A 20,905-nucleotide genomic window follows, 5' to 3' on the forward strand; every position below is an offset into this window, starting at 1 on the left:
CAGTAGGGGGGGGGCAGAGAGGAGGGCACGGGGGGGGTGGGGGGGTGGAGGGTGCTACACCCAGGTGCCTCCTATGCTTGCTACACCACTGCTTAGTGGCCAAACACAGGATGCATGCATAGTGGTCTTTGTAGAGGGTCTTTGAGGGAGGTTCAGCCTGTGACCACTGACCCAAGGATTGCTGCTGCAATTGCTAGGCTAGACAAGATAAGGAAGGATGGTGAGAATAAGGGAAAGATCCTAGATATTGTACAAGGGGCGGGGGGAGGGGGGTGCTGAAAAGTTCTCAAACCAACCAAGAAAGGAATGACATACAGTAAAGCCATGAAACTTACAGGTTATTCCACATATTCACCCCTAAGTTCAACACACTTGGTGCATTGTGCCTGAAATTTCTGAAACCCTTCCACAAAAATACTCTGATATCTGGTCACTGAAATACTGCTCTGCTGCTGCAATGACCTCTCAATCACTTGAAAACTGTCACCCTTTCAAACTCTTTTTAAGGTTTTTGAAATGGAAGAAAATCAGATGGAGCATGCTCTGGTGAGTAGGGTGGATGGTCTATGCATTGAAACCCCAACTGTGTCCAAGCATTCATCGTTTTACCAGCCTTGTGAGAAGATGCATTGTCTTGCAAAGAGAGAACTCCTTTCCACAGCTTCCCTCTCCTTTTTTCCTTTCAATGCCTCCTTTAATTGGCACAGCAAGTTACAGTAGTATTCTGCATTATCTCTTTGGCCCCTTGGAAGATAGTCATTCATCACAACACCTTCCTGATCCCAAAACACTGTGGCCATGACCATTCCTTCTGATTTTTGGGTCTTGAATTTCCTTGCCCTTGGAGAACCTGAGTGCCACCATTGTTTTGTTGTTTTGTCTCAGGATCATAGTGGCGTAACCATGTTTCATCAACAGCAACTAGTTGTTCCAAAATGTTGGCACCAGCTCACTGAAAATGCTGCACAATCAACTCTGAATTGCCCACTTGATATCGTTTCTTGTCAGCATTCAAACATTTGGGTAACCACTTGGCTGACAGCTTTTGCGTATCCAGCTGCTCATGGAATATACACCCAACACGTTTCCTGGATATCGGTAGTGTCTCAGCAATTGTTTTAGCTGATATTTGCTGATCTGCCATAATCAGGTTAATGACATGGTCAACAGTTTCAGGAGTTGACATCATTTGAGGCCTCCCAGATCTTGCTATATCTTCAGTCTCAAAATCTCCACACTGAGGCCCTGATTCTCCAAAAGTACGTCCCGATTTTAGGCAGCTGTAGGCGTCCTACAGCTGTCTAAGCCAATCGGGATGCACGTTTTTTTTAAAAAATGCTCCCCAGGCAGGCCTGAAGGCGCCTCCGGGAGCCTAGGGAGACCCGCAAGACGCCTAAGCTCGCCTAAGGGCCTTAGGCGGACCTAGGTGGCCCTACGCGTCTCCCTAGTAGAGGAAGAAACCTTAAAATGTAGGCCAGCAAAATGCTGCTCTACATTGTAAGTAGATGCAGCCGCTATACTTATCGCGGCAAGGGATCTCTCTGCCGCTATAAGTATAGTGGGCCGCGGCCTGTCCGATCGGATGTCCCCCCGACACTACCGACCGCCCCCCCCCCCGACATTACCGATCTCCCTCCCACCCCGACACTACCAATTGCTGGCAGGAGGGTGTCCAATCCCTCCTGCCCGAAGATGCCCCCCCGCCCCCCCGGCGCTAACAACCCCCAAACCTCCAAACTAACCTGTTCTTCAGGCCAGACGGTTCTTGCCCGTCCAGCCTGTAGGCCCGCCTGGTCGAAATGAGGCGGGCTCGCCCCTTCCCGGCCCATCCCGCCGAAGCCTAAGGCCTGATTGGCCCAGGCTCTAGAAGCCTGGACCAATCAGGCCTTAGGCATAGCGGGTCCGCCCATCCCCACTTAATCTAAGGCCTGATTGGCCAATCAGACCTTAGACTTAGTGGGGATGGGCGGACCCGCTATGCCTAAGGCCTGATTGGTTCAGGCTTCTAGAGCCTGGGCCAATCAGGCCTTAGACTTCGGCGGGATGGGCCGGGAAGGGGCGAGTCTGCCTCATTTCGACCAGGCGGGCCTACAGGCTGGATGGGCAAGAACCCGTCTGGCCTGAAGAACAGGTTAGTTTGGAGGTTTGGGGGTTGTTAGAGCCGGGGGAGGCGGGGGGGGTGCGTCTTCGGGCAGGAGGGATTGGACACCCTCCTGCCAGCAATAGGTAGTGTCGGGGTGGAAGGGAGATCGGTAATGTCGGGGGGGGGTGGTCGGTAGTATCGGAGGGGGGCATCCGATCGGACAGGCCGCGGCCCGCTATACTTATAGCGGCAGAGAGATCCCTTGCCGCGATAAGTGTAGCGGGCCGTGTCTAATCTAACCCGATTCTCTAACCAGCGTCTGTAACATGGATGCTGGTTACAGAATCGGGGTTTTAGTGTAGGCCGATTCTGAATAGGACGCCTCTCCCGGGCGTCCTATACAGAATCAGGGCCTAGGTGTCTTGCGGGCCTCGCCTTCAATATAGGCAGCCTGCCTGTGGAGCATTTTTTTTTTTAAACGTGCATCCCGATTGGCTGATTAGACAGCTGTAGGACGCCTACAGCTGCCTAAAATCGGGACGCACTTTTGGAGAATCAGGGCCTGAAAGTTTGCATACCACTTCTTCATTGTGGAATATGATGGACATTTGTCACTCAGTGTTTGTATCTACATTCATGGATTTCCTTTGTTCTTCTGCAGGAACAGGGTCTTCATGACAGCTTGGAGTTCCACACTTGAAAATTCCACACTTTTCATAGACATGGTTCAATCAATGATCTGAAACAATGTCAACACATAGCATGACGATTCTGTAAATTGTCACTTTGCAAAATAAAATAACACTCTTCAGCTACAGTGGCAAAATAACTCTCAGAATTTAGGAAGTTGGTTGGGCTGAGAACTTTCAGCACCCCCATCATAGTTGTTTAACATAGGACAGTTCTGATTGAGCTGGAAACCTACAAACCTAAGAACGGGTACAAGACCCTTTTTCTAAAATTCCGAAAACCATAAAGCTTCAAAAACTGAAATTTGACGTGAACCGGAAATAGTCAATTTTCCTGACTTGACACACACTGAAACCAACGCAGGTGTGTGTGTTTCTCCTGTTCTCTGCACAATTTATGCCAAGGCTGGAAAAATGGCAAAGAGAGCTGCAGATTCCACTCAGGGTGGCAGTGAGAAGCAGAAAAGGAAGCATTTGTCTCTATCAATAGCATATCAAGTTGAGGTATTGAAGAAGCTTGATCATGGTGTATCTGTACAACAGCTGACTGAAGAATATGTGTGACTAAAGATGGTGCATGTTTAAGCTTCATTTATGTTTGAAGGTATTGCTGCAGTTCCATAGTTTGGAACAGGTTTGTGTTTGAAATGCTTGATGTGTTTAATGTTTGCCTTTATTTTGAAATAAAATGTCTGATGGCAATTTTATGGTCTGTCTTTTTCTAACTTAACATTACCATTTCAAAATCTGAAAAATTAAAAAAAAATGAAATATGCCCGTTTCTAAGAATTTCGGATAAAGGATCTTGTACCTGTATCAAAAAGCAAAGGTCAGGTTGAGAGGGAGAAGAAACTTGGGAATAAATAAACACATTTGTATGAATATATGGACTTCTTTCCCTCTCTTTCATTGCTCATGTCAAGGCATTGATGATGTGTTAAAAATCACTCTGATTATACAGTAAATCACCTGCAGAACTATACAATTGTCAAAACACCCAGAGCAAGTGATTCAACATATGGTTGCTAACTAATCAGCCATGTTCTCCTGCATATAATTTGCATGTTTGTGATCTAGGTCAAGAGCAGAAAAACACTGGGTGTGAGCTAACATTCGAGGTGGAAGCTGTTTTTAGGACCAGGTAAGATGTATTTCTTTAGCATTTTGTAATCATGTATAAAGTAAATCAGACCATGCTATAAAAGAACTACCAGTATTAGCAACAAAAATAGTCCAGTTAAATTGCACTCAGTGGGCTGGCTGCCAATATTCAGTGGCACTTGTTGGGGCAGTGCCAGTGCCCATATACCTAAGTGACCACAAAGGACTGCACCAAAGCCATGTGGGTGCAGATTCTGAATATTGGCAAGCACTTGCATAACTTCTGGGTTGCTAACTGACAGCTCTGATTCTGAAAATGCCACCTGGATACATCCCCACCCCCTGCCTGATCTTCCTTCCAGGCTGCCCCCATTGCACTTTGCTTCTCAGTTCCTCACCCTGGTCCAGATCTCTCAGACTTATCCTCACCTGGTTATGATCTGCCTCTCCAGTCCTTCTCAGTCTGGATCTCTCACTCATTCCCTTCACTTGGTTTCGATCTACTCCCTAATCCCTATACCTGGTCTAAATATCTCACCCATACCGTTCCCCAGTTTTGATCTGCACCTCAATACCTCTCCCCAGTCCTGATCTCCCCCCCCCCCACACACACACACCATACTTTCCACCCAGTTCTGATCTGGCGATAAGATACCTGAATGAAAAAAAGAGGAGAGAGAAGTGGGGTAAAGATTTGCTGCAATTGGAACAAAATGAATTTTTACACTACACAGTCTGGAATCTGATGGGTTCAATACGTATTTGGAGCGGAAGATGGTTTTTTTGATTCACGGGGAACTTTTAAACATTTTGATTGATCTTTGCTTGGGATTAGCAGAATGCAGCATGCCGACTGGACAGTGTAACTTAGAAGTTTGTGTAATTTTAAAGTTTCCCTCTTGGCACCATGAAAGTGGGTATAAAAAGCTCCATTGAAAATATAAGTGAATATTATTTGAACATAAACATTTTTTGATCATTGGACAGTGCACAATACAGATAAGCGCTATTCCTTAAATGATGTATTCAATGCTGGTGCATGTGCAGCTGCTATCATTGAATATTCAGGTATGCCCACTGACCTGGAAATTAAATGGGACACAGGCCAATATTCAGACTGCTATCCGGTTAACTGTTTGCATAAAATTAAGCCTATCCTAATGCTGGAGGATCTTACCGGACTAGAACAAACCCAATTTCTTTCTAGATCTGTCATTCATCAAGTCGCTAGGTCTCGAACATGAGTTGATAGCACCTAAGAAGAAAAACATTATGTGGTTAGTAGACTGAAATTCGCCATTAACTGGCTAAGTTGATGCTCTATCTTAAATCTGCCCTTGGCCCTTCCTAACCTAGCCAGTTAGGGGATGGCCTAGGATAGGGTAAGTATCATCCCTTTCCCAGTCTATCCTTTCCTCTGATCTCTTTCCTTCAATCCACTTTATCCTAGATGGAAGGGGATCAGAGGAATGGAGTAGACCATCCCAGATGCTTTCTATTCCGTCTTTGAGAATCGTTTATACACAAAAGGATACTATTTTTTCAGTCACAGCACCACAAATATGGAATTTGTTACCAGGTTGTATTAGGGAAGAAAGGATCCTTAACAAATTCAAGGAAGCACTAAAATGTTGGCTCTATAAAGATGCTTTCAAAACTTGAATTTTAATGGATAAAGTTACCCCTTCCCTTCTTTATTAACCTTTTTTTGTCTCTCTTTTCTTTAAATTAATTTGTAGTTCTACCCTTTTCCCCTTTTGTACTTGTCTGTTTGATCCACATCTTATTGTAATAATTGCAGTCCATTTTCATACTTTACATTGCTTTGAAATATGAAACTACGATTTAATCAAACTTTTAATTAAACTTAAAACTAAAAATAAGTTGCTACGGCTGTGCTCACAAACATGTGCTGGAGAACCGTATGACCAATCTGATCTTGAATAGTTGACTCCTGCTTCCCTTACAGCAGGGGTGTCAAAGTCCCTCCTCGAGGGCCGCAATCTAGTCGGGTTTTCAGGATTTCCCCAATGAATATGCATGAGATCTATTAGCATACAATGAAAGCAGTGCATGCAAATAGACCTCATGTATATTCATTGGGGAAATCCTGAAAACCCGACTGGATTGCAGTCCTCGAGGAGGGACTTTGACACCCCTGCCTTACAGTGACACTTTCAGCCCACTTCTGACTTACCGGTACCTCACATTTCGAGTCTGTAAGAATATTACCAAGTCAAGATTTTATGATGGAATTTAAGGGCCACAGAGAATAAACGTCATGGGTGGCATCTATTACTTTGTTGTGTATTTCAGTCTGTTTCATAGAGTTCATCCCAAAGCCGATAATGTGCTCCTCTAAGTTGTTTTCACAGTTATCATTTGCTACAAATGAGTTCTGGTGGTGTCTCTTATGACAATCTAAGTTGTAGTTGTAGCCATGAGCAGATCACGGAGCCCATCAGCAAATGCCTCAGGAAAAGAACAGAAGAAGAACTGGGTTTCTGGAATAACTTCTGCAGCATAGCTGTGGTGTGCCTTAGATTGACAAACATCTGTTAAGCATTCAGATAAATCTCTGCTGTTCTAGATTATTTCTGTAGCTTGGGGTATTTGGTACCAAGTTTCCATTTTACTGAATCTTACATAATTGGTTTGGTTGGAAGTAAATTAAAATAATTTTAGGGTAAGTCTGTCAACTAGATCCAGATTCATAGGATAGGGTTGTTACAGTTATTTTATTTGATATACTGCCACTATTAACCAAAAAAAAGGTCAAATCAAAGCGGTTAACAATAGATAAAAATCAAAGGGAAATAATTTAAAAAACAACAATAAAATAAACACAACAGGGAAATGTCTGCTATACAATTAACAATACTAGACACAAAATGACAATCAAGGGCAGGAAAGATTTACAATATCAAGAGGTAAGGTTCCAATGGCTTAGTGGTTAGAACTACAGCCTCAGCAACCTGAGGTTGTGGGTTCAAATCCTACGCTGCTCCTGGTAACCCTGGGCAAATTGCTCAATCCTCCATTGCCCCAGGTGCATTAGATCAGTGGTTCCCAATCCTGTCCTGGAGGACCACCAGGCCAATCGGGTTTTCAGGATAGCCCTAATGAATATGCATGAAGCAGATTTGCATGCCTGTCAGTTCCATCATATGCAAATCTCTCTCATGCATATTCATTAGGGCTAGCCTGAAAACCCAATTGGCCTGGTGGTCCTCCAGGACAGGGTTGGGAACCACTGCATTAGATAGCTTATGAGCCCACTGGGACAGATAAGGAAATTGCTTAATTACCTGATTATAAACCACTTAGATAATAACCTTGATAGGTGGTATATAATAATCTAAGGGCTCCTTTTACAAAGCCGTGCTAGGGCCTTAATGCAACGGAATAGCGCGTGCTAAATTGCCATGTGCGCTAGCTGCTGCCGCCTCCTTTTGAGCAGGCGATAGATTTTTGGCTAGCGCACGCTAAAACCGCTAGCGCGGCTTTGTAAAAGGAGCCCTAAAATAAAAAAAGCACACAGGGACTTGTAGGTTTCTTCATTTCATTCCCTAAGAAAAACAAGACTACAAGTCCCAGCATATACTGGGATAAACCCAGGACTGGATCAACCCTGCCCTGTGAATCTGGATCCAACTGACAGCCTTATTTTAGGTAAGGGCCATATGGGGCTGTGACATTGGTTTGGGCGTACCATGCTATGGGTTTATACAGTACCTAGAAAACCAGGTCTACAGTCTGTTGGGGACATAAGGGAGAACCATGACATTTTTAAAATGAAATGACTGATAAAGTGTAAATATATTTCAGGGCTTTGGTGCTGTATACTCAGATTTTAGTGAACAACTCATTTCAAGATGTGAAGAGATTGGTGAACAGACTCATGATGTTTTCATCCAACTGTTGCTTAAGTGACGCAGGATCTGATTGCTTTGAAGATCAGGTATAGTAGAAAGTGTTAATTAGTTTAGTTATTAAAAAAAAATTTCTAACCCGCTTAGACTTAAGCGGTTTACAAAACTACAAACATAATCATCATATAATCAATATACAAATATGCAAACATATCTAAAACATCTTCAATCAAGATCCTACGTAAAGCAAGAGAATGCCTCCACAAACAAAGCTGTTTTCAAGAGTTTCTTAAATTTTGGAATATCAGAAATCAACCTCAGCTGTTCAAGAGATTAGTAAAGACTCTCACCTGCAGAGTGCAATAAAAGAAGGTAGAACTGGAGGAATTCTTAGGCTTGATTCAACGTCAACCTTATTTTGTTTTATGCTCTGAGGATGAATGTCTTAGGCTATTTATGTTTTACTGAATTGTACTGGTTGGAAGGAAGGCAGAGTTGGCCCTGACACTACGAATACTGTGCAACTCTCTAACTTGTATTTCAGTACCATAGTTTAGAGACACACAAACTGGGCCCACTATCTTTCAAAAGGACCACAGCTTTTCATTGATGCTTCATTCTCTGTGCAGTTATATAAAGTGACATGGAGTAGTTTTTTTAAAAAATATTTCTTGTCACGCATGCTCCAATTTCTGGTTTTACCACCATTTTTGATGGGACGCCGAGTTTTACTTTTAAGTTTATAGTCCAAGAAAGTTTATTTTTCTTTGAACGTTTTCTGTCTACTGTATTTCATTGGGTCACCTTGAGTGGGGATCCTCCTAGATGTCAAATCTACAATATATAATTCTTATTATCATTTATAGATTTTTGATTTTGAGGTTACTTTATGCTGTCTCTTAATAAGAAGTTATTTTTATTTGGATATCAGTTTTCTTGATTGCACGGACATCATTTTGTATTCACATTGGGACATTGGGATGTTATTTTTATGTTATTGCATTTTTTTGCCTTTTAGCTTGATGTTTTTATTAATGATTGTAATGATTATAAGCAGTCACGTATATGTGATGGATTAAAATGTTATCATATATGTTCTTTTAGTTAAGTAGATTTAATATTTTGTCGCTGGTTTATTATTATTTTCTGTCAACAGTGTACTTATTGCAAACCTTTTTTGCTTCAGTGTATATTTCTCTTACGTTTTCATAAGTTCGTATATCATAGTGTTTAGCTTCATGCACATATTATTTCTCGTGTCTATTCTGCTTTTCAGCCTCTACTCTTATCTTTTCACTTCTCTGGACATTTTTATAATTATCACATGATTTTCTTTCCACTTCACTTCGATGTCTGTATGCACTCTCAGGTTCACCTGGTCTCATTTTTATTTTTATGGTGTAATTAACATATGTTTATTACATTATTTAAAACAGGTTGTAATTTTTAATTTTTATATACAGTATGTAATGTAATATTTATGTTTGTTTCTCACAGACCCCTGATCACGTTGGGTCAATAACTAATCCCTGTTCATTTCGGCCCTTTGAGCTTTTTGTCTGTTTAACCCAGCGGTCTTAAACTCGTGGCCTGCAGGCTGCATGTGGCCCCCCAAGTACTATTCTGCGGCCCGCAGTCTGGATACGACACCAGAGAGAAGGCTTCCGACACAGGCGCACATCATGCGAGGATCTGCCACCCACAGCTTTGAATGGAAAAAAGACCGCAACAAGGGAGCCGACTCTCGATCATCGCATCCAGGGAAGGAGGGAGGGAGGAGAAAGAGCAATGCTGCTGCTGCTGCTATACGGGGGGAGGGGGGAAGAGAAAGAGAAATGCTGCTGCTACTGCTGCTGCTGCATGGGAGGAGGGGGGAAGAGAAATGATGCTGCTACTGCAGAGGGAAGGGGGAGGGAAATGCTGCTGCTTCTGCACTCAATTGGGGAGAGAGAGGGAAGAAGGGGGAAGGAAGACAAGGTAGAGGAGAGGAATGGGAGATGCCAAGTCTGAAGGAGGGAAAAGAAAGAAGGAAAGGAAATACCAGACCTTAGAGAAGGGAGAGATGCCAGGGCATGAGGGTGGGGGGGGGGGGAAGGAGACAGATGCCAGACAAGGGGAAAGGAAGGAAGGAAGGAGGGAGGGCAAGGAAGGAAGGAAGGAGAGAGATGTCAGACAATGAAAATAGGGAGGGAATGTGAGAGAAATAGGAAAGGAAGGGAAGGTAAGACATGGAAAAGTAGATTTTGAGAAGAAAGCAGAAAAATAGAAAAATTGAATGTTAAGTTAATGCCAAAGATGGATGTAAGGCAGAAATTGAAGACGGAAAGAAAAACAGTCAAAGGACAAGAAGGCCCTGAAAACATAGTTAAAAGCACAGAAAAATGAAGTCACCAGACAACAAAGGTAGGGGAAATGATTTTATTTTCAATATAGTGATTGATATGTGTCAGTTTTGAGAAAGGAAAGATATTAAACTTTAACTGTGAAGGCCGCAGAAAAAATAGGGTACTTGGAGGGCCTCAGAAAAAAATAGTTAATGTCTTATTAAAGAAGTGACAATTTTGCATGAGGTAAAACTCTTTATAGTAACATAGTAGACGATGGCAGATAAAGACCCGAATGGTCCATCCAGTCTGCCCAACCTGATTCAATTTAAATTTTTTTTTTTTTTCTTCTTAGCTATTTCTGGGCAAGAATCCAAAGCTTTACCCTGTACTGTGCTTGGGTTCCAACTGCCGAAATCTCTGTTAAGACTTACCAGCCCATCTACACCCTCAGCCCATCTACACCCTCCCAGCCATTGAAGCCCTCCCCTGCCCATCCTCCACCAAACGGCCATATACAGACACAGACCTGCAAGTCTGCCCAGTAACTGGCCTAGTTCAATATTTAATATTATTTTTTGATTCTAAATCTTCTGTGTTCATCCCACGCTTCTTTGAACTCAGTCACAGTTTTACTCTCCACCACCTCTCTCGGGAGCACATTCCAGGCATCCACTACCCTCTCCGTAAAGTAGAATTTCCTAACATTGCCTTTGAATCTACCACCCCTCAACCTCAAATTATGTCTTCTGGTTTTACCATTTTCCTTTCTCTGGAAAAGATTTTGTTCTACGTTAATACCCTTCAAGTATTTGAATGTCTGAATCATATCTCCCCTGTCTCTCCTTTCCTCTAGGGTATACATATTCAGGGCTTCCAGTCTCTCCTCATACGTTTTCTGGTGCAAGCCTCCTATAATTTTCGTCGCCTTCCTCTGGACCGCCTCAAGTCTTCTTACGTCTTTCGCCAAATACGGTCTCCAAAACTGAACACAATACTCCAAGTGGGGCCTCACCAATGACCTGTACAGGGGCATCAAACCTTCTTCCTTCTACTGACTACACCTCTCTTTATACAGCCCAGCATCCTTCTGGCAGCAGCCACTGCCTTGTCACACTGTTTTTTCACCTTTAGATCTTTGGCACTATAACCCCAAGGTCCCTCTCCCCGTCTGTGCATATCAGCTTCTCTCCTCCCAGCATATACGGTTCCTTCCTATTATTAATCCCCAAATTCATTACTCTGCATTTCTTTGCATTGAATTTTAGTTGCCAGACATTAGACCATTCCTCTAACTTTTGCAGATCCTTTTTCATATTTTCCACTCCCTCTTCGGTGTCTACTCTGTTACAAATCTTGGTATCATCTGCAAAAAGGCACACTTTTCCTTCTAACCCTTCAGCAATGTCACTCACAAACATATTGAACAGGATTGGCCCCAGCACCGAACCCTGAGGGACTCCACTAGTCACCTTTCCTTCCTTCGAGCGACTTCCATTAACCACCACCCTCTGGCGTCTGTCCGACAGCCAGTTTCTGACCCAGTTCACCACTTTGGGTCCTAACTTCAGCCCTTCAAGTTTGTTCAACAAACAAGCTGTTGCTGAAATCCAAGTAAATTACATCTAGCATATGTCCTCGATCCAGCTCTCTGGTCACCCAATCAAAAAATTCAATCAGGTTCGTTTGGCACGATTTACCTTTTGTAAAGCCATGTTGCCTCGGATCCTGTAACCCATTAGATTCAAGGAAGTATACTATCCTTTCTTTCAGCAACACTTCCATTATTTTTCCAACAACTGAAGTGAGGCTCACCGGCCTGTAGTTTCCTGCTTCATCCCTGTGACCACTTTTATGAATAGGGACCACATCCGCTCTCCTCCAATCCCCAGGAATCACTCCCGTCTCCAGAGATTTGTTGAACAAGTCTTTAATAGGACTCGCCAGAACCTCTCTGAGCTCCCTTAGTATTTTTAAAATCTCTCCTTTAACAGTTAAAGGAAAGATTTATAAACTATAAAGAGTTTTACCTCATGCAAAATTGTCATTTCTTTAATAAGACATTAACTATTTTTTTCTACAGCCCTCCAAGTACCTACAAATCAAAAATGTGGCCCTGCAAAGGGTTTGAGTTTGAGACCACTGGTTTAACCTGTTATAGTTGGAATTTCTATAATCTTAGGGCCGGATTTTGTAACCGACACCAATATCTGTGGCCGCCTTAAAAGTGGCCACCGATCACGTGTCAATCATGCATTGGCACCGGTTACAGAATTGCGCCCACAGGAAAGATAGGCACTGGAAACGTAGGCCAGGGTTTTCTGGGCCTACATTTCTGGTGCCTATCTATGCCGTGAATTGCTCCTATGTTGGCACTTTATGGTGCCTAACGCCACTTCCAGCGTTAGCCATGCCCCTAGCGGTGTTAGGTACCCTAAAGCGCCTACTTAGGCGTGATTCCAGTGCCTTTTATTTAGGCGCTGTTAGGTGCTTTAGCTCAGGATTTTTTTCACCATTTTTAGCTCAGGATTTTTTTCACCATTTCTAACGCCTACGTTTCGGTGCCAGTTACAGACCTCCCATGCCCCTCCCTTGTCCACACCTCCCTTGTCCACACCTCCTTTGTGTGCAAAGATTATGACATACCATCTCTAAGTACAGTTACGCACGTAATGGCAAATTGGTGCCAATTATCACCAGTTAACTCCCCCTTATCACTAAGAATTGGTTGCTGGTGGCAATTAGCAGCTAATTTGTCAATTACATTACCCGCACAACTCTAGGTATTCATAACATGTGTGTGCAGATTTCTACACTCAAGATGATAGAACGAGGGGGCTTAGTAAGACAGCTCCTTAGTTGGCAATATGCGCGGTGTCACTGGACTTGTGATCATCCTGACTGTACACATATCACCACCTTCAGTTTCTTCAACTTTAACATTGGCTTGCAAACGTGTGGATATTGGAGCATACTTTATTTGCAGTCTCTCTGTGGTAAATACATATCTTCATCGTTGACTTTTTTTCTGACGGACTTTAGTCAATGCACAGATGGCAAACTCTGCTTAGTGACTAAGTAAATGCCTGGTAAACATCAGGACATTCAGCCACTGGAAAATACCAGAGTATGCTTTGTAAGTGACTGAAATCAAAGCACCTTTGGCCCACTGGGACAGAAATGAACAGGAGGCATCCAAGTGAGGGGTCAGAGTGATTACCACTTTCCTTTAAACACACAAAAAGGGACAGAGAATGCCTGTGCTATGCTCCAAACTTTTCCCCCTGTCTCAAATCTAGTCCTGTTGCCACCCAGATTTTGTGCTCTTAAATTTAGAAGTGTTAGTGAATATTTTTTTTAAAATCTTTATTTGTACTTTTCCCTTACTTTATTTTTACATACCACCAAAAATCGGGGATATTACAGTAAAAAAAAAAAAAAAGCAACACTTCAAATACGAGGGACCTTCAACAAGTTTCCACACTTTTCTTTTTGAAACACTACAGTATTTATTAAATATCACAAAAGCAAATCATATCACTTTTCCAAATAAGCACCCTGTTTTGTGACTGACTAGTCAAATGACATTCTACGACACACCCTCTTATCACTTCTCCTGCCTCAACCATTTCCCATGATAACATGAAAGTGTGGAAACTTTTTGAAGGCCCTCATAATAAACATGTTCAATAAAGATGAATAAAGATTTGCTATATTGCCCACAAATCAAAGAAATAAAACCCAAGATATACACAATAATCATAAAGATTTTTTGCAAAGCCGAACATATCAAGTCTTTTTTCAATGGCGAATACTCTGATAAATGGAGTAGTCCATGTGGTGTTCCAAGGGATCTCCTTTATCTCCATTACTTTTCAATGTATGCCTAGCTACATTGGGTCAAAGACTATCATCATATAATTTAAAATTAGTTAGCTAAGCGGATGACATCATTGTTATACTTCCAATTAACACTACTATCTCTGCTTCCTTCAATCAGATTCAAGGTATAGTTCATGTAGTGGAAAATTGGATGAAGGAATTTAGGTTAAAATTCAATCCTGAAAAGACTAGGTTTTTTTTCGCTGCCCCATCTAATTGTACATTAGAAAATCAATTGATATTAAATGGTATAATATATCCAATAGTTTATGAATTAAGAGTGTTAGGAGTTTATTTAGATCAGACACTCTCCATGAAGATATTCACTAATGTGACAGTTAAAAAATGTTTCTTCATGTTATGGAAATTGTGACCAATCAGATCGTGTTTTGATCAATCATCTTTTAGATTGTTGGTCCAGTCTTTGGTACTTAGCATCTTGGATTATTGTAAACTCTGTCTATTTGGCAGGCCAACGTAAGAATCGAAATAGATTACAAAGAATCCAAAATGCTGCTGTTCGCCTGATCTTCAAGCTGAAGAAATTTGATCATGTATCACAATATTATAGAGATCTTCACTGGCTTCCCATAGAGGCAAGGGTTATGTTTAAACTTGGAACTTTATGTTATGAAGCTCTTCAGGGATGAATTCCAGGATATTCAATGGCCCAATTCATTTTTAAAATACAAATCGCCCTTTATGGATTACTTCTATTTTTACTTTTTCATCGGTGAGAGGATGCAGTTTCAAGTTTATTAATATTTTGATATACCGACCATCACAAGTATCTGGTTGGTTTGCAATAATAAAAAGTAAAAAATTATTTAAAATATTAAAATTATGTATAACAACAACAACAAAAAAGTCTAAATAAAAATAGGGGGGTTAAGATCAAAACATAGACTTGATTACAATAGGTAATAGATAAAAGGAAAGAAAGGGAAAGGGAAAGATTTTTTTAAAAGGAAGGAAAGAGGAGGTTCTGCTGTTGGGAGATTTCAACCTGCCGGATGCGGACTGCAATGTTCCGACTGCAGAATCCGAAAGAAGTAGGGAGATTGTGGATGCCTTTCAAGAGGCTCTGCTCAGACAAATGGTGACGGAACCCACAAGGGAAAAAGCGATATTGGATCTGGTCCTCACAAATGGAGAGAGTATCTCTAATGTTCGAGTGGGTGCTCACCTGGGAAGTAGCGATCATCAAACGGTTTGGTTTGATATAACGGCTAAAGTGGAGAGTGGCCGCATGATACTTAAAGTCCTAGATTTCAAATGTACGGACTTTAATGCTATGGGAGAGTACCTGAAGAAAGAGCTGTTAGGATGGGAGGACATAAGAGAAGTGGAAAGACAGTGGTCTAAGCTGAAAGGAGCGATAAAAATGGCTATGGACCTTTATGTGAAGAAAATCAATAAAAACAAGAGAAAAAGGAAGCCGATATGGTTCTCCAACCTAGTGGCTGAGAAAATAAAGACGAAAGAGTTGGCATTCGTGAAATATAAAAAAACCCAAGAAGAGGAGAGCAGAAAGGACTACAGGGTGAAACTGAAAGAAGCCAAGAGAGAGATACGTTTGGCGAAGGTACAGGCGGAAGAACAAATGGCTAAAAATGTAAAAAAGGAAGACAAATTTTTTTTCAGATATATTAGTGAAAGGAAGAAGATGAAAAATGGTATTGCTAGGCTAAAAGATGCTGGGAATCAATATGTGGAAAGTGATGAGGAGAAAGCGAATGTGCTAAACAAATACTTCTGTTCTGTGTTCACAGAAGAAAATCCTGGAGAAGGACCGAGATAGTCTAGCAAAGTTACACGAGAAAATGGAGTAGATTTTGCGCCATTCACGGAGGAGGGTGTTTATGACCAACTTGAAAAACTGAAGGTGGACAAAGCGATGGGACCAGACGGGATCCATCCCAGGATACTAAGGGAGCTCAGAGAGGTTCTGGCGAGTCCTATTAAAGACTTGTTCAACAAATCTCTGGAGATGGGAGTGATTCCTGGGGATTGGAGGAGAGCGGATGTGGTCCCTATTCATAAAAGTGGTCACAGGGATGAAGCAGGAAACTACAGGCCGGTGAGCCTCACTTCAGTTGTTGGAAAAATAATGGAAGTGTTGCTGAAAGAAAGGATAGTGTACTTCCTTGAATCTAATGGGTTACAGGATCCGAGCCAACATGGCTTTACAAAAGGTAAATCGTGCCAAACGAACCTGATTGAATTTTTTGATTGGGTGATCAGAGAGCTGGATCGAGGACATATGCTAGATGTAATTTACTTGGATTTCAGCAAAGCCTTTGATACAGTTCCTCATAGGAGGCTGTTGAACAAACTTGAAGGGCTGAAGTTAGGACCCAAAGTGGTGAACTGGGTCAGAAACTGGCTGTCGGACAGACGCCAGAGGGTGGTGGTTAATGGAAGTCGCTCGAAGGAAGGAAAGGTGACTAGTGGAGTCCCTCAGGGTTCGGTGCTGGGGCCAATCCTGTTCAATATGTTTGTGAGTGACATTGCTGAAGGGTTAGAAGGAAAAGTGTGCCTTTTTGCAGATGATACCAAGATTTGTAACAGAGTAGACACCGAAGAGGGAGTGGAAAATATGAAAAAGGATCTGCAAAAGTTAGAGGAATGGTCTAATGCCTGGCAACTAAAATTCAATGCAAAGAAATGCAGAGTAATGAATTTGGGGATTAATAATAGGAAGGAACCGTATATGCTGGGAGGAGAGAAGCTGTTATGCACGGACGGGGAGAGGGACCTTGGGGTGATAGTGTCTGAAGATCTAAAGGCGAAAAAACAGTGTGACAAGGCAGTGGCTGCTGCCAGAAGGATGCTGGGCTATATAAAGAGAGGTGTAGTCAGTAGAAGGAAGAAGGTGTTGATGCCCCTGTACAGGTCATTGGTAAGATCCCACTTGGAGTATTGTGTTCAATTTTGGAGACCGTATCTGGCGAAGGATGTAAGAAGACTTGAGGCGGTCCAGCGGAGGGCGACGAAAATGATAGGAGGCTTACGCCAGAAGACGTATGAGGAGAGACTGGAAGCCCTGAATATGTATAATAATAATAATAATAATAATTTTATTCTTATATACCGCCATACCCGGAGAGTTCTAGGCGGTTTACATCAGTTACAGTAGTATCTGCGTTAACACGCAGATTTACAAACAGTTTGAACAATTTTAAACAATTTATCAGCAATACACAATTTATCAGATAGAAACAAATGTTAAAGCGGGGTTTACAGCATTTTATCATGTAAAGATAGTTTATCCGATGTAAATAGTTTATCGGATATAAGCAGTGTTAATCGAACTTAACAGAGGATGACTGGCGGAGGGGAGCTAGGGGAGAGGGGAGCAATTAAGGGGAGGGGAAGAGCGGGGGTGGGTGGGGGGGGGCGTGTAGTAATGTAAGCGGGGGGGGGGGGTTGTTAGGGGTCTTGTTTGCCGAATAGGTAGGTTTTGAGTGATTTTCTGAAGCCTAGGTAAGTGGGGGCCTCGAGTATCATTTGTGCAAGCCATGGGTTGAGCTTTGCTGCTTGGAAGGCGAAGGTTTTGTCTAGGAATCTTTTAAGGTGGCAGAGTTTTAGAGACGGGAAGGCGAACAACTGAATTCTACGGGATTTCTTGTTTGTGTTGTAGAGGCTAAAGTGAGAATTGATGTAACTTGGTGCTGAACCATTTATCGATTTGTAGCAGAAGCATGCGAATTTAAAGAGGACTCTAGATTCAAATGGCAGCCAGTGAAGTTGGTGGTAGAAGGGGGTGATGTGTTCCCATTTCTTAAGGCCGAAGATGAGACGCACTGCGGTATTTTGGATTATTTTTAGTCTCATGGTGGTTTTCTTTGTGGCGTTGAGGTATATGATGTTGTAGTAGTCAAGGATGCTGAGGATGGAGGATTGTACAAGTAGGCGAAAAGAGGTGTCGTCAAAGTATTTTTTTATGGTGCGGAGTTTCCACAGTATGGAGAAGCTTTTCCTGACCATGAGATCGGTGTGGTTTTCTAAGGATAGATTTTTGTCCAGAGTGACTCCCAGTATCTTTAGCGTGGGCTCGAGGGGGAAAGTTTGTCCTTTTAGTTGAATTGAAGTGTCCTTGATTTTGTCCTTGGGGGTGGCTAGGAAGAATTTTGATTTGTCGGGATTGAGTTTCAGTCTAAAAGATAACATCCAGAGTTCGATCTGGTTGAGAATGTTTGTAATGTAGTTGAGTCGTTCTTGTGAGAAATTGGTTAGTGGGATGGCTATTGTGATGTCGTCTGCATAAATGAAAGATTTGAGTTTGAGGTTGTGTAGAAGGTTCCCTAGGGAGGCCAGGTAGATATTGAACAGGGTGGGTGACAGGGGGGAGCCCTGGGGGACCCCGCAGGTATTGTCCCAACTATATGAGAACAAGTTGTTCTTGAGCACTGTGTAGGATCTATTTCTTAGGAACCCCTGGAACCAGTTGAGGACCTGGTCGGAGATGCCGATGTGGGCCAGGCATTCAAGGAGAATGGAGTGGTCGACCAGGTCGAAGGCACTGCTCAGATCAAGTTGTATAATCAGGGCGCTTGAGCCCTGGCTAAAGAGGGTGTGGAGGTGGTCGAGAAGGGAGGCTATGATGGTTTCAGTGCTATGGTCTGCGCGGAAACCTGATTGATTGTCGCTTAGGATGTTAAATTTTTCAAGATATGCAACGAGTTCCGCCTTTACCATCCCTTCTGCTATTTTGGTAAATAGGGGGATGCTAGCAATTGGTCTATAATTAGCAGGGGAGTTTGATGGTTCTTTCGCATTTTTTATAATTGGGGTGATCATAATATGACCATGCTCTAACGGGAAGTTTCCTGTGGATAAAAGTGAATTGACCCAGATCATCATGTTTGCTTTGAAGTGGGGCGGGGCGGCTTTCATGATGTTCGGTGGGCATGTGTCCAGTTTGCAGAAGGAGTGTGTGTATTTGTTGTAGTAGGTATTAAATGTATGCCAGTCGATTGTTGCGAATTGTTTCCAACTTAGGTCTGTTCTAGTTCCTGTGTCTGGGTTCGATATGTCCGGGTCCAGGAGAATGGGGAACAACTCGAGTGGGTTGGGCCTGGTAGGTAGTGTTAATCTTAATTTTTGAATCTTGGTGTTGAAGAAGTCTGCAAGGGTGTTGGCGGTTAAAGTGGATTCTTCTTGTGTGTTTGTGACGGTCTCGATGTTATATAGGTCATTAACCAATTTGAAGAGGTTACTACTGTTGGTTTTTATGTTACCAATTTTGTGGGAGTAGAAGTTTTTTCTTTTTTCATTAATGAAGTTTTTGTAATTTTTTAGTTTTAGTCTCCAGGCCTGTCTATGTTCTAGGGTACCAGATTTTTGCCATACTCTTTCTGCTTTTCTGAGGTCCTTCTTTAATAGCAGCAGTTCTGAGTCGAACCAGCCCTCTTTGTTTGAGGTTCTTATTCTGCGTGTTTTAATGGGGGCGATCTCGTTTAATATGTTGGTACTATCCTTGATCCAGGAGCTCATGAGCTGGTCCGTTTCTTCTGTTGGGTTGGTGTTGATTTCAAAACGGGACCAAAATTCAATTGGGTCAATCTTTCCTCTGGTATTGTGGGATATGGTAGTTCTGGTTTTGCTGTTTTGGGGGGGTTTATGTTGGCATCCTATGGTGAAGGTACATAGACGGTGGTCAGACCAAAGCGAGTCTGACCAGTTGCCTTGTTTCCAGTAGAAAGTGGGGTTGGTCTGATCCTTGGATGAGAGAGTCACCAGGTCTAACTGATGACCTCTTTGGTGGGTTTTGATGGGGGGGTGTTTGTCATAGCCTAGTTGGGTGAGGAGTGACCAAAAATCTAAGATTTCTGGTTGATCGGGTTGCTCGAGGTGGATGTTAATGTCCCCGCATAGGAGGTTGTAGGGACTTGTTAGAGAATTGGTTAGTAGGGTTTCTGCGAAGTCCTCTTTGGAAGTGGTCCATTTTTTTGGAGGGATGTAGAATAAAGTGATGGTTAGTGAGGAGGGCAGTGATTTTGATGTTAGGGAGATGGTTAGAATTTCTGAGTTGGGCGAAGATGTTGTGTTGAGAGTGGTGCAGTTTAGTTGGTCTCGGAAGATTATTGCAAGACCACCTCCTCTTCCCCATGTTCTGGCTAGTGAGAGAATTTTGTATCCTGGGGGTAGGCATTCTTTAATGATGATGTCTTTGTCTGATAGCAACCAGGTTTCCGTAAGGAGGACGAAGTCGGGGTTAGTTTCAATCAGCCAATCTTTGATCAATGTCGCTTTATTCCTCATTGATCTGATATTTAGGTAGAATCCAAGTAGTATTTGGTGGTTGGTGTGGTCGAATGGGGAGTAGTGGGAGTGGGTCAGTTTTTTTAGAGTTCGTGGTTTTTTTGAGTGGGGCTTGGTTCGTTTGTGTGGGGGAGGGGGGATGGTGGAAGGATTGGTATGAGGATGGTCTTGTGAGGTGAGGAGGGTGTGTGTTGGGGTTTTGGGGTTTGCTGGTCGGTGTGTTGTGAAGTGGATGGGGATGGGGGATGCGTTAGAGTTGTCTGCGTTGCAGAGCCTATTGAGGAACAGGTAGAGAAGGAGTAGTGCAGCGCATTGGTGCGTGCTTGGCCAGGCCATTGTGTAGGGCTCGTCCTATCAGAGTGGGTGGAATTTGGGCGTTTGCGGGGGGGCGTTGAGGGGCGATGGTTGGGTGGAGGGTGTCGCAGTGTGTGTTTGGAGTGTTATTTCTTTTGGCTTGTCTCTTGGCTAGTGTGGGGTAATACTAAGAGGTGGGCAGAGGTTGGGGGATGTGGGTTACGTAGGTCGAGACCAGTGTGGGAAGACCAGTACAGTACAATACATTAGAATCTCAGGTTGTATCATACAGTGCAGTGTAGTGTCGTACCAAAATAATCCAGTGCAATACAGGACAGTATCGAGACAATGCAGTACAATTAACGAGTTAAAAAAATTCAGTGCAATACAGGA

General features: G+C 42.7%; 1 protein-coding gene across 1 annotated transcript in view; it reads left to right on the top strand.

The window, feature by feature from the left end:
* Positions 1 to 20,905, top strand: part of LOC117367614 (vitamin D-binding protein-like) — a 71,327-nt gene that overhangs the window by 3,759 nt on the left and 46,663 nt on the right. Inside the window, exons 2-3 of the mRNA XM_033960345.1 lie at positions 3,850 to 3,913; positions 7,702 to 7,834. Of these exons, the coding sequence (XP_033816236.1) occupies positions 3,850 to 3,913; positions 7,702 to 7,834 (197 nt within the window). The remainder of the gene's footprint in view (positions 1 to 3,849; positions 3,914 to 7,701; positions 7,835 to 20,905) is intronic.

The sequence above is a fragment of the Geotrypetes seraphini genome, chromosome 1, assembly GCF_902459505.1.
Source record: "Geotrypetes seraphini chromosome 1, aGeoSer1.1, whole genome shotgun sequence".
In the NCBI taxonomy this organism is placed as follows: Eukaryota; Metazoa; Chordata; class Amphibia; order Gymnophiona; family Dermophiidae; genus Geotrypetes; species Geotrypetes seraphini.